Source organism: Panthera pardus, unplaced genomic scaffold (assembly GCF_024362965.1).
Source record: "Panthera pardus isolate Hobbes unplaced genomic scaffold, ASM2436296v1 HiC_scaffold_12, whole genome shotgun sequence".
NCBI classification, from domain to species: domain Eukaryota; kingdom Metazoa; phylum Chordata; class Mammalia; order Carnivora; family Felidae; genus Panthera; species Panthera pardus.
This window is the reverse complement of record NW_026526677.1, coordinates 25312068-25337728: the sequence shown is the minus strand read 5'-3', so window position 1 is coordinate 25337728 and position 25661 is coordinate 25312068. Positions and strand designations below refer to the sequence as shown.

Sequence of the window (25661 nt, the reverse complement as noted above, 5' to 3'; positions counted from 1 at the left end):
GTGAGGAGGAAGAGGCTGGAGCAGGCTGAAGCTGTAAACAACTGGGAGCTATATTAAGAAAAGTCTTGCATGGGCAGTCCTGGTCTCAATGCTGCCACCCACTGGGCATTTCCTGAACTGACTTTCCCCAGTCAGCGGCTCAGGGACAGGTGGTTGAATGATTTGTAACATAAAAGAGTCTTTAAGTTGGGGGGACTATTACCCATCATAAGCTTTGGTGTTTTACAAGGTCCAGTTGTGGCAGATGAAATGATTTTAGGTAGAGACATAGTCACGTTGGGTGTGCATTAACACTGGATTGCTTTTCCAATTTTCTTTTAATCCTTTTGGTATTGAAAAGGAGAAACCATCTGGTGCTGGCAAACCTTTGCACCCGATAACCTTCCTAACAGAGAAAGCATTCTCCCTCCTACATTGTGTTTCTGCTACGACCATTAGAAAGCATATGAAAGTCTTTCTTCATGTAAACAAGGTGACTTCCTTTAAAGGCAAATGTTAAGGGGTGCCTGGATGTTGGTTAAGTGTCTGACTTCGGCTCAGGTCATGATCTCGTGGTTTGTGGGTTTGAGCCCCGCGTCGGGCTCTGTGCTGACAGCTCAGAGCCTGGAGCCTGCTTCGGATTCTGTGTCTCCTTCTCTCTCTGCCCCTCCCCCATTTGTGCTCTGTCTCTCAAAAATAAATAAATATTAAAAAAAAAGATTTAAAAAATTTTAGGGCAAATGTTAATAGTGCAGGTGATATTTGATGTTCCTCCCAGGATCCAAGAGAAAAGAGAGGTTCTCTAGGAGTCAACCGAGCTTGGCATCCGGATGGACCTTCACAATGGCAACGCCTGACACACAGACAAGGTCTCCGAGTGGCCACCCTCCTACTGGTCACCAGAAGAAAGAGAGAACAGTGCTGGGGGAAAGAATATTAAAAGTTGGGAGTGTATTCCCTGTGGCTTTAAAAGGCATGAGAAACCAGGGACTTTAAGTTGTATCAAAGGGGCATATGAGCTGGCAATGCTGTGCAGAGGCAATACAGCTTGCTGCCACGAGTTGTGGATCCTGGGGCCTTAAACCCTATTTTGGATTTTTCCTTTTAATCCGTCAATTTTTATTACATGTTATATACTTCCATGTAGAAAAGTAGGAGAAAATAGAAACTACATATAAAATCCATTGGCAGAGAAGTTACAAAATTCAACTGTGCAAGTCGCTGAGTTTATTTGCTTTCAGAAGCCAACGGACTGGCCATTAGGAACTCCCATTTAGTGGAAAGGCAGGGATGTAAACAGTGCCTCATTTTCCCAGTCATTTCACAGTCACTCCTGTATTTTCCCTCTTGTCCTCTGTCCTTCTTTGGTGGCTCCTACATTTCTGACATTATGGCTTGGAGGTGGGGGATGGGGACCTGGCTGACCCCTGCTCAGGGTTTTGGGTATGGACTTCATCACATCTCAGTATTTGCGGACAGAACTCTTTTTCAGCGCTGGTCATCTGACTTAGTTCAGCCTCTTCCTCCTTGCGACAGTGAGGTCCTCTTGCGACCTCTCTGTGTCCTTTCCAGAGTCTAGCATCAGAGAATCCATGGCTTGTCTCTGACCCCTGATCCCCTGCACCCCACACAGTGTTACCAACTCAGCTGCTGGGACTCATGCAGCCTTGCTAGAGTGCAGCTGGGAGATTTTGCCCACTTTTCCAGGCTCAACCCAGGAAGTCAGATACTCTGTGCTCTCAGATCCCCAAAAGTATTGGGACACGGTTCCATAGGCACCTCCCCTTCTGCCGATTTCGTTCAAGCTGGGCTGACACCCACAGTCCCTTCTTGGAGGCTTTCATCAACATCTCTCTCTTGCTGGGCCTGTCTCCTTCACCTCTCCTTCCAAACCCCATCTGCTCACCAGGATATTGATCACATCTGGAAATGGGATGGCCTAGTGCTTGGTCCAAATCTGTTATTTATGAGATACACTAAATTCAAACGGCCCAAGCTAAGGCAAAACAAAATATTTTGTTTCTTTTGGACTTATTTTCTGAGTAATGAGTTTCAACAGGCTAATTGGAAGGTCATACATTAAGAATTATCTTTGTTCTTCCTCTCAAGGCAGTGGCAGTGGCCTGAGTTCCTCTTGCTGGTAAGGGGAACACATTGGTTCATGATTCAAAATTTATCTAGCTCTAGCTCTGGCTAGCAGTTTATATTTTCTAGAGAAATATAAATAGCCTCTCAAAACTTTTTCCCATTCACTTTTGAACTTAAATAAAATTCTTTGCTTTGTTCCCTTCAGATTTAGAACTATTTCTTATTCAGTATCACTTAAAAAATAAATTTCTGGGATGCCTGGGTGGCTCAGTTAAGTGTCTGACTCTTGATATCAGCTCAGGTCATGAGCTCACAGTTCATGGGTTTGAGCCTTGTGTCAGGCTCTGTGCTGACAGTGCGGAGCCTGCTTGGGATTCTCTGTCTCCTTCTCTATCTCTGCCCTTCCCCCACTCCCTTCTCTCTCTCTCTCTCTCTCTCTCTCTCGCTCGCTCTGTGTGTGTGTGTGTGTGTGTGTGTGTCTCAAATAAATAAATAAATAAATAAGCACTAAAAAATTAAACTTATTTTGAAGCTACAGATTTACATGTAGTTATAAGAAATAATAAAGATACGACGTACCCTTAACTGTTTCCCTGAATGGCAACATCTTGCAAAAGTATGGTACAATATCACAACCAGCATACTGACCTTAATACAGTCAAGTACAGACTTTTCCAGCACTCCTAGGATCTCTTGCATTGCCCCCTGGTAGCCATACTCACTTCCTTCCCACCCCCACTCCTTAACCCCTGGTCACCACTAACCTGTTCCCCATTTCTAGAAGTTTGTCATTTCAGGAATGTTATATAAATGGAATCATACAGGGACACCTGAGTGGCTCAGTCAGTTTAGTGTCTGACTACAGCTCAGGTCATGATCTCTTAGTTTGTGGGTTCAATCCCCACGTGGGACTCTGTGCTGACAGCTCAGAGCCTGGAGCCTGTTTCGGATTCTGTGTCTCCCTCTCTCTCTGCCCCTCCCCCACTCATGCTTGCTCTCTCTCTCTCTCAAAAAATAAATAAACATTAAACATTTTTTAAATGGAATCATACAGTATATAAACTTTTGGACTTAGCTTTTTTTCTTTTCTTTTTTTAAATTAGAGAGAAAATGTGTGAATGGGGCAGGGGGAGAGAGAGAGAGAGAGAGAGAGAGAGAGAGAGAGAGAATCTCAAGCAGACTCCACACTCAGCATGGAGCCTGATGTGGGGCTTGATCTCACAATGCTGGGACCACGACCTGAGCCCAAATCAAGAGTGGAATGCCCAACCAACTGAACCACTCGGACACCCCAGGAATTAGCTTTTTCCACTCAGCATAATCTCTGGAGATTCATCCAAATGGTGTCTATCACTAATTTGTCCCTTTTCATTGCTGAGTACTATCCCAAAGTGTGCACGTACTACAATTTGTTGAGCTATTCACCAGTTAAAGGACATCTGGGTTATTTCTAGTGTTTGGCTATTACAAATGAAGCTGCTATGAGCACTCGTGTACAAGCTTTTGCATGAACACAGTCTTCATTTCTCTGCAATAAATACCCAGGAGTGCAATTCTTGGGTCATTAGGGCAGTTGCATGTTTAGTTGTTTTTAATGGACTTTTTCAGAACAGTTTCAGATTTATAGAAAAATTGAGATTATAGTAGAGAGAACTCTCATATATCCCAAATTCATAGAAAAATTGAGATGATAGTGGAGAGAACTCTTGTATATCCCTCACCTAGTTTCCTCTATTACATGAAGATAATATATTTGCCACACTTAATGAACCAGTAAACTTCCTTCAGCCTTTCCTTCATTAGACTGAATGATGGCCCCACAGTTTCCAGGTTCTAATCCTTGGAACCTGCAAATGTTATTTACATGGCAAGACTTTGCAGATGTGACTTAGTTAAGGATTTTGAGGTGGGGAGATTATCCTGGATTATCCAGATGGCCCCTCAGTGCAATCCTAGATGCTTTTCTTAGGCTCTGGAGAGGCAGAGAAATACTTAACACAGAATGAAGAGGAGAAAGCAATGTGACCACTGAGGCAGAGATTAGAATGTGGCCACTCTAAGAGGATGTAAGAAATGCTGCTCCAGGGACTGGAAGGAGCAAAAACCAATTCTTCAATTCTTTCCCAGAATCTTCCAAAATTCGTAACTTACTAGAAGAATCTAAAAGCTTCTCTTCAACACAGTTCCGCTTTCTGAAGGCAGCCAGTGTTCCTACATTCTTGCTCATTTTCCAGAGATATTTGATACATATACAAGCAGATTATATTTGTACATATTTCTCTCCTACTTTTAGCTGTATAGTACCATGTACATTGTTCTGTTCCTTGCTTCCCCCCCCCCCCCCCCGCCTCCAACAAGAACTGTTAAGGATTGTTCCATATAAACACACTGTTTCTTTTCCTTTTTATGTGCTCATTATATTCCATTGAGAAGATAGATCAGTATTCATTTAACCAGTGACAACATTAGTTGTTCTCAATGTTTTGTTATTGCGAACAGGTCTTAATGAATGTTGTACATATATCACTTTGTTTGCATTCAAGTATATTTGAATATCCCTAGGATAAGTTAGTAGATGTGGAATTTCTAGGTCAAAGTATTAGTGTATGTTATGGACTGGTCCCCAAATTCACCTTGAAGCTCTAATCCTCAGTGTGACTATGTTTGGGGATAATGCCTTTAAAGAGGTAATTGAAGATAAATGAGGTCATAAGGATGAGGCCCTAACCCAGTAGAACGGATGTCCTTATAAGAAGAGAAACACAGGGGTGCCTAGGTGGCTCAGCTGGCTGAGTGTCTGATTCTTGATTACAGCTCAGGTCATAATCTCACAGTTTGTGAACTCAAATTCCATGTTGGGCTCTGTGCTGACATCATGGAGCCTGCCTGGGATTCTTTCTCTCACTCTCTCTCTCTCTGTGCCCCTCCTCCACATAGGCTGTCTCTCTCTCTCTCTCTCTCTCTCTCTCTCTCAAAATAAATAAATAAACTTAAAAAAAAAGAAAGAAGAGGAAGACACACCAGACTTCACACACAAAGAAACCATGTGAAGACACAGCAAGAGGGCAGCCATCTTCAAACCAAGGAGAAAGGTCTTACCAGAAATCAACCCTGCTACCACCCTTGATCTCAGACTTCCAGTCTTGAGAACCGTGAGAAAATAAATTTCTGTTGTGTATGCCACCCAGTCTGTGGTATTTGTTATGGCAACGCACATAGACTACTACAGTGCATAAGTAATCTTGACAATTATTGCCAAATTGCTGTTCACGCACAATGTACTGATTTGTACTTCCTCCTGCCTCTGCTCTTCTGCTGATGGACATTTACATTACTTTAAATTGTTCGTAACAAACGGTACTGCAATGAACATCGTTTTAATTAGTTTTTTTAAAAGACTAATTTTATTTGGTTTTGCTGATTAATAATTGTACACCTGATCAAAAGACAGCCAGACACTTGCTTCAGTCAGAAACCCAAATTTGACCGAGTTAAACAAAAGCAAAAACAAAAAAAAGGAACTATTGGCTCTTCTAACTCATGAAAGTTTGCAATTTTTATGTGTCCCACCGGTATCAAGAGAGGCTCTAAAGTTTCAAACATTCCACTCATTAAATTGAACTTTTACCTATGATGTTATCCCAAATTTCCAGGAAGCCATGGTTTCTTAGATTCAAAATGGCAGAAGGAAAGACCTGTGCATATGTTAGTCAGGACTTATTATGGTTTTGTAGGACAGAAATCCAGATCAACCTAGCTTGAGCAGAAAATGGAATTTCTTCGCTTTGATAATGGAGAAGCCTATGAGTTTGAAGCTTATTTCAGGCATAGTTGGATCCAATAGTTTAAGTGATGTTATCAGTTCTTTCTTACTGCCTCTCTGATTCTCTTGCATGGATTTCTTCCTTGGATTTCATTCCCATATAGATTTTGTCATAGGTAACATGATGGCCTTGGCAGCTACAGACTTATGAAATCCTTTGGTTGCCCAACCTTGGGAGAAGAGAGCAGTCCTTCTCTCTCGATTGTTCATATCACTCTCCCAGAAAAACGCTGCCTGTGAAGGTCATGTGACTAACCCTGGCCAGTCACTGTATCCAAGGGACTGGGAAATTTGATTGACTGCCCTTGGCTCAGTGAGGCAGGCAGGGCTGTGAGACTGACAGCCATGTTAGGGTCACGATAAGTGGAGGAGGAGCTGGCCTCAGTTGGACAGACAGAAAAGAACTGATATCAACTTTCTTATAGAAGATCAAATTATAGTCAGAATATTGCTTGCTGAAAATCCAGCCAGAGCAAAAGGATTTAGTTGGATGATTCAAAAGTGTAATGATTTCAGGCAAGATAGCTTGCGGAGTTCTTCAAGCTATGCACACCCCAAGGATAGGAAAGTGGCATTTTGGGGGTTGACAGCCCCCTTTCTTTCATGAATATTTGTGTGTTTCTATAGACTTTCTGGCTTCAATTTTCTAAGTTTCCATTAATGACTGTATTAATTTTCTAGAGCTATCATAACAAAGCACTACAGGGTGAATGGCTTAAACAACAGGAATTTATTGCCTCACAGTTCTAGAAGCTTGAAGTCTGAGATGAAGGTGTCAGTGGGGTTGGTTTCTTCTGAGGCTGGTTTCCTGTCTCCTTGTCTGGTAGATGGCTATCATCCCCCTATGTCTTCACATGGTCTTTCCTCTGTGTGTGTCTGTGTCTTGATCTTTTCTTATAAGGACACCAGTCCTTTTGAATTATGACCTTATTTTAATCTAATTATCTCTTTAAAGACTCTTTCTCTAAATACAGTCATATTCTGAGGTGCTGGGCATTAGGAATTCAACATATGAATTTTGAGGTGACACAATTCAGCTTATAAAAATGACCCACCACCTCACTTTGGCTAATAAATTCTTTTCATATTTTAATATCTGTCCTCAAGTTTTACTAAGCCTGGAAACGATGTATTTTCTCCTCTTGATGTGACTTTTCACATCTCTATTCTGATTTGTTATGGATTGATTTTATAGAATAACTCTAAGAAGGCAAACTTAATTCAAATATTTTTAGGGGGTGGATATTTCTCTAGTATTCCCATGTAACACCTAATATTTATTAAATGCCTACATAGCATCAGACTCTAACCAGGCATTTTCCTCTGATTATTTAATCCTCATAGGGATTCTGGAAAGTAGGTGTTACCCATTTTTACATAAGATTAATCTGAGGAAATCATCATTGCAGTGTGGTTACATGAATGGTTCAAGGTTACAGAGCTACCTAGTGACAGAGCAGAAAATACATCTCCTATCTTTTGACTCTTGATTCATAATCTCATTATCTCTCTCTACCGAGAGATACCAACTACTCCAAACATTCCAGATTTGTTTATTTTAATTCTACATTAGACTGCTTGTTTCTAGAAGTCAGAGGCAGCTCTGATGGTTGATTTTATGTGTCATCTTGACTGGGTCACAAAAGGTTCAGATATTTGACTAACCACCATTTCTAGCTGTGTCTGTGAGGATGTTTCTGGATGATATTAACATTTGAATCAGTAGACTGAATAAGGCCATTTGTCCCCTTCAATGTGGATGGATATCATCCAATCTGTTGAGGGCCTAAATAGAACAAAAAGAAGGCAGAACTTATTCTCTCTCTCTCTCTCTCTCTCTCTCTCTCTCTGTTTGACTGTTCAAGCTGGCACATCAGTCTTCTCCTGCCCTTAGACTGGGTCTTATGCCACTAGCTTGCCTGAGTCCTTGCTTACAAATGGCAGATCATGGAACTTCTCAGCCTCCATAATTTGTGAGCTACTTCCTCATAATAAATTTCTCTCCTAGATATCTAGAATAGAGATATCTCTTATTGGTTGTGTTTCTCTGAAGAGCTCTGTCTAACATAGTAGCATTGGGGCTCCTGGGTGGCTTAGTCGGTTAAGCATCTGACTCTTGGTTTCAACTTAGGTCATGGTCTCACAGTTTGTGAGATCGAGCTCTTCATCGGTCTGTGTGCTGACAGCACGGAGCCCACTTGGGATTCTCTCTCCCTTCTCTTTCTGTCCCTCCCCCATGCATGCCCACTCTCTCCCTCTCAAAATAAATAAACTTAAATAAATAAATAAAATGGCAGTGTTTAATGCAGTATTTCAGCAGAGAGGATAGCAAGTGGAAATACTTATGGGCTTTTTGAGGACCAGCACAAGCATCAGTGTGGCTATAGCAAGTGGGTGGAAGAAGTAATGATCCTGGTTTGTCCTTGTGAAATCTTTGGCTTTTACTCTAACCAAGATGGGGAACCACAGGAGGTTTTTGATCAGAGAAGTAAAATGATCTGACTTGTAATTTTAACAAGACTAGAATTTGCTGACTCATTGGATGTGAGGATTTAGAGAAAGATAATGAAGAATGACTTCAGGAATTTACCTTGAACTAGGGAGTTAGTTGTCTTTAAACAAGATGAAAAAGACTATGAGGGGAGAGGGTTTGGGGGGAGGATGGGGAGTTATTGAGGCAACATTGTGCTTAACAGTGTGCTAAGCACCTTACATGTATTTGTTTAATTCTCCTAAGAACTTTACCAGGCACTACTCTATTATTTCCATTTTCAAATAAGGAAATAGAGTCAGAGAGGTTAAGAAATGTGCTCAAGATCACACAGCCTACAAGAATTGGGGGTAGAATTTAAACCCAGGTTTGTGTCACTCCAAAGCCTGCAGTACCCAGTACCACAGCCAAAACTGATACAGATAATAATGGCCAAGATAGCCACATTTGCTCATTAAGACGGTGGCCTAATGAGTATCCTCAGATGTGACCATCCATAGAGCCTCTTCCTCCTTGGGTAGGTGGATAAAGGAAGTGTCCAAGATAAGAGACTTGATCCGCACTATATTAGTCTGCTTGGCCTACCGTGACCAAACACCACAGAGTGGGTGGCTTCAACAACAGAAATGTTTGGGCACCTGGGTGGCTCAGTCAGTTAAGCGTCCGACTTTGGCTCAGGTCATGATCTTGCGGTCCGTGGGTTCGAGTCCCGCATTGGGCTCTGTGCTGACAGCTTGGAGCCTGGAGCCTCCTTTGGATTCTGTGTCTCCCTCTCTCTCTCTCTCTCTGCCCCTCTCCTGCTCACACTCTGTCTCTCTCAAAAATAAATAAACATTAAAAAAATTAAAAAAAGAAAAACAACAGAAATGTATTTTCCCACAGGGAAGGCTAGGGGTCAGAGATCCAGGTGTCTCAGGTTTGGTTTCTTCTGAGACTTCTTTCCTTGGCTTGGAGATGGCCACCTTCTCTTTGTGTCCGCACATGGTCCTCTGTGCTTGTGCATATGGTCCTCTGTGCTTGTGCATCTCTAGAAGTGTCCTAATTTCTTCTAGAAAGGACATCAGTCAGACTGGATTAGGGCCCACCCGAATGACTTCCATTTTGTCTTAATCACCTCTTTAGAGGCTCTATCTCCATCTCCAAATACAGTCACATTTTGAGGTACTGGGGGTTAGGATTTCATCATGTGAATTGTGGGAGATACAATTCAGCCCATGACACCCACCTTCAGATCAACAGGCAGAAATCAGAAATTATGTCAACACTATACTATGTTGTTGCTGATTATTACCAAGGAGAAATAGTTTTGTTGGAGAAAGGTCATGAGTTCACGTTGCCAAGAGGCCATTGAACCTGGAGTTGATTCCTGGTATCTTACACCAAGTCTCTATGTAATGGCCTGTGGGCGATGGGTAATAAAGAAGCCACAACGAGACTTAAGAAGTCTGAGAACAAGTCATGATATCATATTGCTGAGAACATTTTTTTTGGTATAATACATGCTAACTAAAAATAATCATGGGTCTTTGTTAGTGGTTGGTGATTTTTTTTTGGGGGGGGTGGAGGGTACTGGAGATATTGGATACGTTGAAGGAGGTTGGAGGATTGGAGGAGAATGATGGTATGTTCTTTGCTAGAAGTACAAAGAACATCAAATCTCAACTAAAGTTCAACTCAGCTAGTCCCCCCCACCCCTTCTTGTCACAAAGCAAAATTACTTTTAAAAAAAAATTGTATTAAAAGTTTTTTTAAGTTTATTCATCTATTTTGAGAGTGGGAAAGGGGCACAGAGAGGGAGAGAATCTCAAGCAGGCTCCTTGCTGTCAGCACAGAATAGGACACAGAAATGAGCACCAAAGCAAGAGGTGGACACTTAAGCAACTGAGTCACCCAGGTGCCCCAAGCAAAGTTACTTTTCAAGGTTGACATGAAGACAGGAATGAGTAGAATCCAGATTGGTCTTTGTAGAAACTTGTATAATGAAGTAAATTATTGCTACTAATAGCCATCCCTAGAAGTGGAATTAAAGATATAAACATTTCTCTTTTCTGCAGTGATAATGGCATGGTGGGATTTTATCTGCATTTGGAAATTGTGCTCTTTGTTTGAGTGGGAGAAGTGTCCCAGGAAAAATTTATAATAAGATAAACATTTAAATCACATAGTAAATTATAAACTGTTTTTTGAGAAACATTGTAGGCAATTCAATGACAGATTTTTGCACAAAAGTAATGAGGAGTTGATTCTGTCTTTCCGTTTCTCTCCAGAACCACTATTCATAAGTTGAAAAGAAAATAGTTTTTAACTAACATTTATTGAAAACATAGCAATTGTTCTCATTATATAGAAAATCAAGCCACGTAGTAACTACGTACAGAAACACAGTTAAATTAAATTAAATTACAGTTAAAGTCCCTTCGTTTAAAAGTATCTTTTTGTCACCCTCCAAAAATTATTCTGCAATTTTGGGAACCCCCAAATTGTAGAGCTTGGGACAGTTGCCCAGTGCGGGTTTTTGTAAAACCGTCTAGTGCCGTCCTGTGATTACTCATTTGGGGCTATTATGTTTACCCTAGGCTGAGAAAGCTCATTCCTCAAACTTGAATTCTAGCCTTAAGAAATTTTGATCCAATTCATCCTACACTGGTGTTTGAACTCATTCTTAGACCATCTGCAGCTAAATAGGACAAGGAGGAAAGAAACGACTTTCTATATTTGGGGTTTGACGACGGAACAGAGGACTCCAAATTAGAAAGGATGTCTAGTACAGTCATAACCACTGCACCTCACTTCTCAGTTCCTCAGACTCCTTCACGAGGCCATGGGGTCTTCATGTTTTCACTTGTTTGAGGAACGAGGAGAAGGCGTTCATTACCTATTTTCTGGGGCCAGTTAGCAGTCATGAGCTTCACGTTGGACCCTTGGCTCCAATGGAAGATTGCAGCCAAATAGGTGTGGGGTGTTGAGCCAGCTACTTCGACTGCCTAAGCTTCTGGCATTGTTTCTTAGTCTATAGAAATTGTGGGGGGTCCCCACAGAGGTAGAGGGGAAGGTGGGGGGGGGAGGATGGAAGTTGGGATAAAGGGAGGGGAGAAGAGAACCAAACTAGGACTCCTGAAACCAGTTCGCGGATTCGACTTCAGGAGACTTTTTTCTGATAGACTTTTTTTGCCCACACGATGGCACTAGCCGTTTAGAAACAGCCTCGCTAACATCAGCGAGCCCGGTGCGGCACTCCTGAATTTGTGGAGAAGGAGCAGCAGCTGACGTTTAGAGCAATTAATAACACATTAGAAAATTTACTAACAGGGATAATCCACATTGAGTTAATTAGAAAGCAATTTCAAGACTGGGGAAGTGGGGGAGGAGTGAGCGTATAGAGATGCTGGCTGTCTGCTACCAGAGCCGTGGCAAGTTTGCATTATCACGGAAGTCTCTAATCTAGCAGTGACCTATTAAGGTCCTGCTTCTTTGCCAACTCAAGTTCCTTTCCAGGCTAAGGGGAGCCAGATGGCATGGGGGTGGGAGAGGCAGGGATGCTCCCTTTCCAGTGAAGTGGAAAGAATCTTGTCCCGGGAGCCTCGAGAGCTGGTTTGCAATGCTTTTCCTGCGACTAATTCCCTCCTGTGACATTGAGCAGGACACTGCCCTTCGGGGACTGTTTCTCACCTATAAGATGTGTTCGTTGGGTCAGATAACCCCTGAGTTCCCTTTCAGCTCTGGCATTTGAGTTGGCGATGTTAGGAGGCAAGAGTTTTGTAAGCTGGAGATATATAGATACAAGTTTATATATGTAATCACGATGTCAGTAAATAGCATCTGCTGGATTATGATAAGAGCACAAAATGCCGCGTTCACACACTCAGACCACAGCTGCAGGAGGAGATTTTGATTGATATCAGCCACTAGAGCTCATGGCTGTCTGGGAAGAAATTGAATTTGAAAAGTTCTCTTAAAAGGGCCTGCAGGAAGCCAAGGGGAGTAAGTGTAGGCAACTTGCTAAGGAGGGTTGGGGGCTCGGATGGAGAGGCCAGGGAAAGGAGTGACGGCCTGGGAGGTGCACGTGGCCAGAGGGAGCCAGGCCAGAGCAGGGCCTGTCGACACTTCCAGGATTAACCATAGCTAATCACTCAGCTGGGAGTGCTGTGCTCAAGGCTGGAAACTGGCATCCAGTCGTCCAAACGCCACTTTGCCCTTTTCATTCTTTTCCTCTTGCTAAATTTGGCCAAGATCTGTCAGCAGTGTTTTATTTTTAATTTGCTTGGAACAACGTAGTATCCTAGGCAGCTCTGACTTTGCTGATTTATGACGGAAGTCCAAGTTTGCTCCAGGTGGGGTATGTCACGTGGAAAAGATCTGGAGCACGAAGAGTGGGTAGAATTTTAGTGGCCAGAAAAAGGGACAAGAATTCATGGCTGAGCTCGTTTCTCCTGATGATCCAATAGAGGTCTTAATTCTCAGCAGAGGACCAGGTGACCGTGATGTATTTTCAACATGGATGGGAGAAAGGCCCCAGGTGTCATGGGGAAGAACATGGAAATACTGGAAATCCTGCCCTTGAAGAATCCGATATATATAAATCCAGACTTTTATTTAAAAAAAATTAGAAGAGTATATCTTCATATGCACCCAATACTATATTTTGCCTCATTTAAAATTCATTATAGTACTGTTACTTATTTGTAAATCTTATGTGGTTTTTTTTTTCTATTTTAAAGGTAACATAACTGATAAGATTAGACAATACAAAACTCTACGGTAAATATGGTAAAAGAAAAAAAAAAGATAAAGCTCTCTGATGGCTAACTGGTCTGACTTTCATGCCCCTGTCCCCTATGGCCTGCTGCATATTCTTTGACGAGTCTCTGTGAACACCTAACTTCCCTAAGAAAAATTGGAAAGGATTCCATTTATGAATTTTGAGCTTAGATGAATTTTCCAACTCTGGTTTGGGCTTGAAGCGTGACCAACTGACCCTGTTTGCCTCAGGCTTTCAGGTCTAAACTCAGGAAAGTTCCAGGCAAGTGGGATGTTTGGTCACTTCAGTTTCACTTAACTTCTAAGTGAGTCTTTAGAACTGAAGCCTGATCCTTGGAAGCTGGGACTCGCTGCTTTGTTCTAAATCTGTGAGATATTTCCCATTCGCTTCAAGGCGAAGCAAGAACATCTGGCTCTCTCTCCTTGAGACATGAGTCCATGAAGACAAGGGTTTGGGAGCATGGGAGGATGGATGGGAAAAGCATCTTCTCCCCTATCAGTTATGTTGTGCCTCCTCTCTTCCTGACCCAACTGAATAAAGAGGACTTCAAAGCCATAAAGCCCACACACCCTGGAGGCCCTACTTCCTGCTGAGTTGAACAGTTGAACATGGACACGGAACTTCTCAGCTCCCACCTGCCCAGTCTCACAGTGTCATATGAATCTCAGGCGATGAGTCCATCCCCTTGGGCACAAACACACTGAAGTGCCTAGAAGCCACAGGCCATCCCTCCCAATAATATTACAATGGCTTCTGCTCTGTCTTTAGCTTAGTGAGCAGAAGCTGTGTCCCCGGGACTGTTGTGCAGTTAGATAGACCCAAGTGCAAAATAGTGGGGATCTAAGAGGAGTGTCTTAGGCGGACAGCATAGCACAGAAAAATCCGCGCACCTGCCTCTCTGACAGTTTTTGCTAAGAATCAGATGAAAACAGGGGCACCTGGGGGGCTCAGTCAGTTAAGCGTCCGACTTTGGCTCAGGTCATGATCTTGCCATTCTGGAGTTCGAGCCCTGCGTCCGGCTCTGTACCGACAGCTCAGAGCCTGGATCCTGTTTCAGGTTCTGTGTCTCCCTCTCTCTCTGCCCCTCTCCCAATCGCACTCACTCTCTCTCCCTCTCCCTCTCTCAAAAATAAACAAACATTAAAAAAAAAAAACCACGAATCAAATGAAAACAAGACAACCCCTCACATGTTAGCTGGACAGAGGGGGTACTTTGGGAATAAAGCTGGCCTACGAACTATGAATGGTATTTGAAACAGAAGGTGCCAGGTATTCATCCTCACACTATTACAAAGCGCCTTTCAATAGTCTTTCACAGTGGAGTGGAGTGGAGTGGAGTGGTTAAGGGGCCCACGTTCACTAGTTAGGGCTGTGTGATCTTGCACAAGTTCTCCATTGCTCTAAACTTCTGTTGCTTCTCTTTAGAGATAAGAATGTCCAACGTAGGAGATTGCTGGGACAGTTAAATAATAGGTAAAGCACTTACAAACCTGGCCTACTGCTTGGGGCTAAAATGATCCATCCTACTTGTAGATGAGGGGATTATGGCTCCCAAAGTTTAAGTAATGTATCAAAGACCTGAGGCAAGATTCAAATCTAGGTCTGTTGACTTCAAAACACTGATAGTCAAGTTTAAACTCAGTGTTGGTGCTAGGAGCACAATGTTCTCTGACTGAGAATTGACCAGGTACGAGGCTTATGGGATGGTTTGGATACTATTTTAAAATAACAACAAGAAATTTTCACCAAGCTAGTATTTGATGAGTATCTACTGAGGGCAGACACTGTCCCAAGTATTTTCCTGTCCTAACTTTCACTGTATAACCTCACTGACTCTGAGGTATATGCTATTAGTATTGGATGAGATAACTGAGGCACAGAGCCCTAGAATCTTGGTAGAAGCCAGAGCTTATGTTGACAAGTTCATTTCCAACCCAAACAGTCTTGGGGAGTGAACTGGCAGCTCTGGCAATGTTCCAGCACACACCCGTGACACCTGGGTCCCCCAGCTAAGCTTCCTGAAGGGCCAGGTGCCAGCTGGAGCTGGGGGCTCCTGGCCTGTGATTGGCCGCCATCATGTGTGGTTAGCTGTCCGTGGTGGGGGAGGCTGGGAAGGACAGTGGAGGCTGATAAATAATGCAGCAGTCTGTTCTGAGGGACGAGAAGGCAAAGAGGAGGAGGAGAACACACTTTGCCTTCTCTTTGGCATCAAGTGATATCAGACGAATTACAGACATCCCAACAATTTGGCCAGGCAGCCTGCTGAGCAAGGTAACACTCATGATTTTCATGCCTTGAACCACAACATTTATTACATTTTTTTTATGTTTCTAATCAGAAGGACTTAGGCTTTTCTTCCTTGCAGGGATTGAGGGGAGGGATCAAGGGAAGCTGACAACAATTTGATTTTTCTTTCTAACGTATAAAAATTGGAAAGGAATAAGAAGCCGAGTTTAGGAAGACACTATAGGTTCATAGAGAAGGCACAGATATCCAAATTACTGTAAATGAATATTGTGGGCAGAGAGAGGCTTTAAGGAGCGCTTCTTGAATGAATGAGTAAATAAATCAGCAGAAGGAAAGCTATGACTCTTGGAAAGGAATACTGTGCTTGTCTAGGCATGATCATCAGCAAACGGATTCCAGAGTGGGAGGAAATGTGTAGTTTCCCAGGTATTTCCAGGTATTGCCAGGAATTTCCTGAACTAGATTGGATGAAGTAGCAGTCCAGTTTTTCTCAAAGTGTGACCCATGGACTCCTCACAGCAGGATCACCGAAATGCTTAACAAATGCATTTTCTGGACTCCATCCCAGATAAACTGAATCAGAATCTCTGGAACCTGATGATCTGCATAAAATTTTAAAAGCAAGCTCCCCAGTGATTCTAATACCCAATAATCTTGGGAATTGCCACTGTAGAGACCCTACACAGAGGTTATGTTCTTGAACCAGGATTGCTGACCAGGGGGTTGTGACAGTGCCCTTCTCCTTCTGAAGTGGTTCAAGCAGGCAGTTGCCTGGAAGAAGGGCAAGAATCTTCGGGTCATGTCGTGGATGCCTAAGACTTATAAAAAGGCTGTGGACGTTGTCAACTTTTTGATGATGGTGTTTGGCAAAAAGCAGGAAATAGTATTTGTGGAGTGAACGAACGGATGAATGAGTGGGGTGGGTGTGACAATGAGGGGTCACACTTGGGCACGCAGTGGTCACTTGGACATTGTGTAGAGACTAAGTTGAAGATGGGAAGAGGGGAGACTGTGAGTCAAGTGCTAGGATGTAGGTGTGTGCAGGGGAGGGGTTGGGTGGGGAGTCGGGGGCGGGGCTGCTGCTGTGACCCAGCCTCCTGAAGTCACTAATCACACACTCACCAAACCGTAGCTTCTGCCCTGGTTTGTCAAAATGAATCTGTGCCCTGTGTTGACAAAGTCCCCACAGCTGTGATGGCAGGTGATGGCAACACTGAGGTGGGAACGGGGCTGGGCCACCAACAGTCACTTTGCCTTTTAGATTCTAAGGTTGGTCTGCCGCTGAGACCTTTTTTTAGAAGAGAGGAGATCAAGCGTTTGCAAGATTCCTGAGTGTCAAACAATGACTACACGATAACTCGTTCATCATGCTAACTTCATGCTGTCTATAGGTCCATATTTTAGTTCCCTTTCTATATGTTTACCAGAAAAAAAAAAAACAAAAAAAAACGGAAAGGATGCTGGTCAGATTTGAGGCTTAGCCAGGTCTTAAAATTCGGTGAGGAGAGGGGAGAATTTAGGAAGAAATAAAAATGACTATGGGTACATATGAATCTAGTCATTAAAACATTTTTCCCTAAAGTGAACTGATCACAAAATTAAAAAAATAATACACGTCTGTTGTGAAAAACTAAAATGGTGTAAGAATGAATAAAATAGAAAATTAAAGATACCTTCTCACCAGTGTCATTCCATTTTTAGAGTAGATGTTGTTAAGATTTTAGTGCATGTCCTCCCAGAATGTTTGCACTTCCAGGTCTGAGCAAATGTGCCTACATGGAATCTTACTATACTCGTTCTTGTTGTCCGTTCTCTGCTTTGTTGTGTGGGTATCCTTCTGTATCGTTGAGGCATATAGAAATCACACATATGCACTAATGCATATGGAAATGTTAGACGTCTGTGTTGTTTTCCATTGTATATCTGGACCATAGTTTACTTAATAATGCCCTAGGGGTGATTATTTATGCTGCTGCCTCTTTTTTAAGGTAACAATTTTTTTAAACAAATCTCTTTCTGTCGCTCTTTCTCCATGTAATATTCACTGTGGGAACAACCTGTGGAATGTTTATTCCCACACAAGGAATAGCCTGTGGGAATATATCTATAGAATAACTTCCTAAAAGCAAATTTATTGCACCAAAGATAAAATATATTTAAACTTTTTTTTTCTTTTGAGAGAGAGAGGATACAAGTGAGCGAGGGGCAGAGAGATAAGGTGGGGGGGGGGTGGGGAGCGTGGCTCATCCAGGGCTCATGCTCACCCTAAGTTGGGCTCGTGCTCATCCAATGTGGGACTCAAACTCACAGACTGTGAGATGGTGACCTGAGCTGAAGTCAAATGCTTAACAACTGAGTCACCCAGGAGGCCACTATATTTAAACTTTTAAAAAACATTGCTAAATTGTCCACTAGAGGTATTATACCAATTTATACTTCTCCAAAGAATGTATGAAGATATTTGCATTTCCCCACACCTTCATTAATGCTGAGTAATGATAGTTTTAATCTTTGTTAACCATATAGATAAAAAAAAAAAAACACCTCATTAGGTCTAGTTATTAAAAGTTCTATCTTCTTGTAAAAGTAATAAATGTTTATTTCAGAAAGTAGAGATCATAGGCAAGCATGAAAAATATAAAACATCTACAGCTCCCACAGATCGCCACGATTAGCAGCTTGATGTATATTCCCTCAAAACAAAGAGCATAACACATCCCTTCCACCCTCTTCTTGCTTTTTGTTTGGATAAAGTTTTAGCAGTTGAGTTGAAAGACAAAATAGCAAATACATTTGATTCGAATGTCAATGGCTAATAATTGGTTGGGATAGTACTCTTTCTCTGGGAGTATTTAAAGGAGTGTATTTTGGCAGATCACATTTCCAGCCAGTGGGTGTCAGGAGAGGAGTGGGCAGGGAGGGGAGATAGTTCTAAGGATCCTTCCAACAAGCCTTGTGGTTGACTTCCTCATTGTGGAAGCTCATTATTTAGCTCCAGAGATGGTGATGCAGTTGTTTTTTTTTTTTAATTTTTTAATGTTTTTATTTATTTTTGAGACAGAGAGAGAGAGAGCATGAGCAGGGGAGGGGCAGAGAGAGAGGGAGACACAGAATCTAAAGCAGGCTCCAGGCTCTGAGCTGTCAGCACAGAGCCTGATGCGGGGCTCAAACTCACGGACTGTGAGATCATGACCTGAGCCGAAGTCAGACGCTTAACTGACTGAGCCACCCAGGCACCGCCCCCCCTTTTTTAAATAACACCTCAAAATAGTATCTTGGAAATCCAGACAACAAGCATGTTAGAAAAAGACTGGGTAGGAAAAGGCTAATGGAATGAAAAGGCATTTGGGAAAGAGTTCCAGCCAATGGGACAGGGGAGACCTGGAAGGCCTTCACACCTGACATAGGACAGAATTTAGAAACATAACTGAACCATAAGCATGTTAGAAAAAGACTGGGTAGGAAAAGGCTAATGGAATGAAAAGGCATTTGGGAAAGAGTTCCAGCCAATGGGACAGGGGAGACCTGGAAGGCCTTCACACCTGACATAGGACAGAATTTAGAAACATAACTGAACCATAAGCAATGTTGAGGCTGCAGTTGAGATACTTCTGAGGTTAATGAGACTTTTGAGATGGTTGAAATTGTACAGATCTCACACAGTCCTGTGTTCATATCTCACACAGTCCTGCAATTTCACAGGATTTCCTTTTTGACCATGTTGTCATGAAAAACATCAATCCCTGAATCCTAGTGCATGCCAGATGGAATAAACTTCAGTAGTTTAAAGGGATGACTCAAGAAGAAACTTTGTTAGCAGCAGTTAGGATTAGCACTTGTCCCTCCTTCCCCACAGATCCCACCCCGGCTCTTTCCTCTGAGGATTAGTCTCCATGACCACATGATTATATAAAAATATCATCAATTTTGTTAGCTAATTAACTGAGAAGTCGGGGGGGGGCGGGGAATGTGTTGCTTGATATAATTGATGGGTCAAGAGTGTTAAGCTAGGCAAATTTGGGAGAGAGATGATAGGTTGAAATATAGTTGCTATTTTTCCAGTGATGTGTACCAAGGAATTTTGAGAATAGTAGGCTGTTTGGATCTGGAGAGGACTCAAATGACATTTTCAGATTTTTTTCTACAGCATGATTGGTGTCTACACTGACACCGATCGGTAGGGTTTCCTGGCATATGCAATTGCTAATATTTTTTTATCAGAAGAAAAATGTTATTCCCACCTCTTCTTATTACAAACCATAAAACTAATGTCCATTGTCCACTAATGACTTCCAGGATGGCCTATGTGATTTTTATCTGAAACTACTTGAATTTTTCATCTTAAAAGCCCTTTGAAATGTTTGTATGTGCACCCTACGGTTTGTTGCAGGTTTAAAGTTCTGTGGTTTTTTGTTTCTAATAGAGACACAGCCCTTATAATTTACAGCAGTGTTCACTAATTAAAATTGTAAGCATAATTACTATCCATGATACTTATTATTAGCTAGCATTCATAAAGCTTCAAAATTCACTTCATTCTTTCAAGTAGTGAGTAATTAGTTTCTTTGGGTTTGTAGCTTTATCATCCCTTTATGGCCTGTTTGGAAGAAATAAACAACCAACCTCCTGGGAGACTGCTTTAAAAAGCTGGAAATATATCGTCCAGCTAGAGCAATGAGGCTAATACAATGCAGAAAATATGACTTTTCCGTGGTTTCACTAGCCAGTTTTTCCTTGTATTTCTTCAGCAAATAACTATTCAACCCTACTAGGAATTGTACTAGGAAGTGTACTAGGAATGTTGGAGAGACAGAAATGACTTACTCAGAGATTCTGTCCTCAAAGACCTTAAGGTTTTGGTGGAAAGAGGTAAGAGTGTACATATCTATGTAACACAAACCATGGTGGCTCACGGTGGTGTAAACGACCACGTGCACTGTCAAGGCAGGGAATGACTGTCCTCTGCTGTATGCTCAGCACCTAACATAGTGTATTAAAATGGGACGTTTGAGAAGTAACTTTTTGCATCAGTGAATGAATGAACAATTGAATGTATTCATTCCTATTTCTTCCAAGATGCATCAGTGGGATATTGAATTTTTTGTCTTAATCTGACTTATTTCCATTGTTCTCAGGTAACTCAGCCATCATGGCTGTCTCTTTGCCACCTGCCCTGGGACTCAGTTCCGCCCCAGATGAAATTCAGCACCCGCATATGAAATTTTCAGAATGGAAATTTAAGCTCTTCAGGGTGAGATCTTTTGAAAAGGCACCTGAAGAAGCTCAAATAGAAAAGAAAATTTCCTCCGAGGGGAAACCCTCTCTGGAGCAATCTCCAGTAGTCCTGGACGAGGCTGATGGTCAGAAGCCAGCCCTGAGTCAACCGGCATTAAAAGCTCACCCTACGTTTTCAAAGAAGTCCCATGATGATGGGAAAGCAGGAGACAAAGCAATCCACCAAGCCAACCTTCGCCATCTCTGCCGTATCTGTGGAAATTCTTTTAAAACTGATGGGTACAATAGGAGCTATCCAGTCCATGGGCCAGTGGATGGTAAAACCCAAGTCCTTTTACGAAAGAAGGAAAAGAGAGCCACTTCCTGGCCAGACCTCATTGCCAAGGTTTTCCGGATTGATGTGAAAGCAGACGTTGACTCGATCCACCCCACTGAATTCTGCCACAGCTGCTGGAACATCATGTACAGGAAGTTTAGCAGTGCCCCGTGTGAAGTTAACTTCCCAAGGAATGCACCCATGGAGTGGCATCCCCACACGCCATCCTGTGACATCTGCCACGCTGCCCGCCGGGGACTCAAAAGGAAGAGTCATCAGCCAAACGTGCAGCTCAGCAAAAAACTCAAAACCGTGGTTGACCGAGCGAGAAGAGCCCGTCGGCACAAGAAAAGAGCCCAGGCAAGGATCAGCAGCAAGGAAGTGATGAAGAAGATCTCCAAGTGCAGTGACATTCATCTTAGTACCAAGCTTCTTGCGGTGGACTTCCCGGCACACTTTGTGAAATCTATCTCCTGCCAGATTTGTGAACACATCCTGGCTGACCCTGTGGAGACCAGCTGTAAGCACGTATTTTGCAGGATTTGCATTCTCAGGTGCCTCAAAGTCATGGGCAGCTATTGTCCCTGTTGCCAATATCCCTGCTTCCCTACCGACCTGGAGAGTCCAGTGAAGTCCTTTGTGAGCATCTTGAACTCCCTGATGGTGAGATGTCCAGCAAAAGAGTGCAATGAGGAGGTCAGCTTGGAAAAATATAACCACCATGTCTCAAGCCACAAGGAGTCAAAAGAGACTTTTGTGCATATTAATAAAGGGGGTCGGCCCCGCCAGCATCTCCTGTCCTTGACGCGAAGGGCTCAGAAGCATCGCCTGAGGGAGCTCAAGCTGCAAGTGAAGGCTTTCGCCGACAAGGAAGAAGGTGGAGATGTGAAGTCTGTGTGTCTGACCTTGTTCCTGCTGGCACTGAGGGCGAGGAATGAGCACAGACAAGCCGACGAGCTGGAGGCCATCATGCAGGGACGGGGCTCTGGCCTGCAGCCAGCTGTGTGCTTGGCCATCCGTGTCAACACCTTCCTCAGCTGCAGTCAGTACCACAAGATGTACAGGACTGTGAAAGCCATCACGGGGAGGCAGATTTTTCAGCCTTTGCACGCCCTTCGGAATGCTGAGAAGGTCCTTCTGCCAGGCTACTACCCCTTTGAGTGGCAGCCACCTCTGAAGAACGTGTCTTCCAGCACTGACGTCGGCATTATTGACGGCCTGTCTGGACTGTCCTCCTCTGTGGACGATTACCCGGTGGACACCATTGCCAAGCGGTTCCGCTACGACTCGGCTTTGGTGTCTGCTTTGATGGACATGGAAGAAGACATCCTGGAAGGCATGAGAGCCCAAGACTTGGATGACTACCTGAATGGCCCCTTCACCGTCGTGGTGAAGGAGTCTTGTGACGGCATGGGAGATGTGAGTGAGAAGCATGGGAGCGGGCCAGCAGTTCCAGAAAAGGCGGTTCGCTTTTCGTTCACAGTCATGAAGATTTCCGTAGCGCACGGCTCAGAAAACGTGAAGGTATTTGAGGAGGTCAAACCTAACTCTGAACTGTGTTGCAAGCCCTTGTGCCTCATGCTGGCAGACGAGTCTGACCACGAGACGCTGACGGCCATCTTGAGCCCTCTCATCGCCGAGAGGGAGGCCATGAAGGCCAGCAACTTAGTGCTGGAGATGGGAGGCATCCTTCGGACTTTCAAGTTCATCTTCAGGGGCACTGGGTACGATGAGAAGCTTGTCCGGGAAGTTGAAGGCCTCGAGGCTTCTGGCTCAGTCTACATTTGTACCCTTTGTGATGCCACCCGCCTGGAGGCCTCTCAAAATCTTGTCTTCCACTCCATAACCAGAAGCCACTCTGAGAACCTGGAGCGCTACGAGGTCTGGCGTTCCAACCCGTACCACGAGTCTGTGGAAGAACTGCGGGATCGCGTGAAAGGAGTCTCATCGAAACCTTTCATTGAGACCGTCCCTTCCATAGATGCACTCCACTGTGACATTGGCAATGCGGCTGAGTTCTACAAGATTTTCCAGCTAGAGATAGGGGAGGTGTACAAGAATCCCAATGCCTCCAAAGAGGAGAGGAAAAGGTGGCAGGCTACGCTGGACAAGCATCTCCGGAAGAAGATGAACCTGAAGCCAATCATGAGGATGAACGGCAACTTTGCCAGGAGGCTCATGACCAAAGAAACAGTTGAAGCAGTCTGTGAATTAATCCCCTCCGAGGAGAGGCACGAAGCTCTCAGGGAGCTGATGGACCTTTACCTGAAGATGAAACCCGTGTGGCGATCGTCATGTCCTGCTAAAGAGTGCCCAGAATCCCTCTGCCAGTATAGTTTCAATTCACAGCGTTTTGCTGAGCTCCTCTCTACCAAGTTCAAGTATAGATATGAGGGCAAAATCACCAATTACTTTCACAAAACCCTGGCGCACGTGCCTGAAATTATTGAGAGAGACGGCTCCATTGGGGCATGGGCAAGCGAGGGAAATGAATCTGGCAACAAACTGTTCAGGCGCTTCCGAAAAATGAATGCCAGACAGTCCAAGTGCTACGAGATGGAAGATGTCTTGAAACATCACTGGTTGTATACCTCCAAATATCTGCAGAAGTTTATGAACGCTCATAACGCGTATAGAAACTCTGGGTTTACCTTAAACTCGCAGTCAGGCGTGGGGGACCCAATAGGCCTAGAGGACTCTCTGGAAACTCAAGATTCGATGGATTTTTAAGCAGGGCAGCCGCCTTTGTGTTGGTTTTGCAAATAAGTTTTCTTCTGGGTTGCACTCAGACCTTCTCCTGGCACCCTTCACTTCTGTGTGTGGGGCTTCACCACCCGAGCAGTGGTAGATCGGAGAGGCCAGAGGTGCCGAATCCATGTCAGCAATGGATAACTGATGAGCTGAGTGCTTGAGCCGTTTAGGGAGTTCAGGAAAGCAACAGGAGAAATCAGTTACTTGGAAGCTCAATAACTCAGAACAGGAGTAACTGCAGGGGCCCAGAGATGAACAAAGATGTGCGTGTGTGACTGAGTGCCGTGGAAAATCAAAGATAAGGTTGTCAAAGAAATAGCCAGGGAAGTCAGGAAAGGGATTTGTCTTGTGGTTTGCATTCCCCACCCCCTCAATGTATTATTTTTTGTATTGAGATATAAGTGTGTGTTTTTTTTAAATACCATTTCTGTAGAATTCTTTATTTTATAAATTTCACAGATCTTGGCTTATTCCACAGGATTCAAAAATCTTTCAAAGCTTTTCAGATTTCTCTGATAATAACATCTTACACTTGTATGGCATGGTGACCTTTACAAAGTGCTCAGTGCATTTTCTCATTTGGTATTCTTATGCAGAAATACCCTAGAAATATCCAGAAAATTTTTGGAAAATCAGCCTTCTTCTGAGTCTCAATGATGTCAATGTCGAGTGACCTTAAGGGGCTTAGGGGGTCATCTGCCACCGTGAATTTTTCAATAATAAAGTTGAAAGAATAAAACTGTTAGCTACAGTTAGTCATGAAATCTTCTGATAATACATTTTTCTTATCTATCAGTAGCCAAATATGATTTTTATTTTTACTTTTTAATTTCAATAGAGTCTCCAATGCTTTTCTATATAATCTTGAAGCCTTTTAAAATCTGGGTTGACTTACTGTATAAAAACAGATTTAATGTTTTACTGAAAAATTTCTGCCAGATTTTCTCCATGTGAAACCGGGGTCAATTTTACTAAATCCAGATTTCATGGAGTCTTTCCCTCTGCAATATGTTACTCTTTCTATTAAGACCAGTTTACTTTTTTATTATTTATTTTTGTTTTTATTTTTTGAGAGACAGCACAAACAGTGGAGTGGCAGAGAGAGAGAGAGAGAGAGAGAGAAAGAGAGAGAGACCCAAGCAAGCTTCACGCCCAGTGCAGAGCCTGACATGAGGCTTGATCTTGCCACTGGGAGATCATAACCTGAGCCAAAATCAAGAGTTTGGCTTGGGTGACTGAGCCACCCAGATACCCCAAGATCAGTTTACTTTTAGTGTATTCAGATTTTCATAGCAGGATACCTTTGTACTTTTCACACCTGCTCTGTTTAGATGAATCCTGCTCGTAGTAAAGAGGAAGAGTTAACATTTGTAGAGTGAGTTTTTGGGGTTTTTTTGTGGGGTTTTTTGGCCACTTTTGAATATTTTCACATTCATTTTTCCTCACAACAACCTGTGTGGGTGGATATTGTTATTATTCCCATTTGATGGAGGGTTAAACGATCTGCCTGAAGTTACTGTGATAGTAAATATCTGATCTGGAATTTGAATTCAGGCATTTTGTTTCCAAATTCCATGTTCCTTCCACCACAAAAATTAACCACCATCTTTTTTTTCTTTTTATAAGGCGGTATCATTGTTTAGGATCCAGAACTAATCACACTACAGTTTATAATTCTTAGGAGCAGAGATGAGTGGGTTTTACAAGTCATTATTGTGCTTTGAGCTCTTTGATAGAAGGGAATGCTAATGCCCCCAAGAGGCCCCCAAATCTCTGGTGGCTCCTGTTATTTGGAAACTATTGTCTTCATCCTTAGGAATTTGAGAATTGCCAATTGCTGGCAATTTAGAGCAGGCATGGGATTTTATATGCTAGTGAGTCATAATGATATGTTAGTGTTAATTAGGTTTTTTCCCTTTCTTTGATTTTATTGGCCATAATTGCCACTCTTCATACACAGTATATCAAAGAG

General features: G+C 43.0%; 1 protein-coding gene across 1 annotated transcript; it reads left to right on the top strand.

Annotated features, from left to right (window-relative positions):
- The first annotated feature begins 15284 nt into the window (after positions 1–15284).
- Positions 15285–25106, top strand: RAG1 (recombination activating 1). Its single transcript, XM_019470137.2, has 2 exons — positions 15285–15411; positions 20523–25106. The coding sequence occupies exon 2, from the start codon at positions 20537–20539 to the stop codon at positions 23666–23668; it is 3132 nt and encodes a 1043-aa protein (XP_019325682.2). The 5' UTR covers positions 15285–15411; positions 20523–20536; the 3' UTR covers positions 23669–25106.
- The last annotated feature ends 555 nt before the right edge of the window (positions 25107–25661 follow it).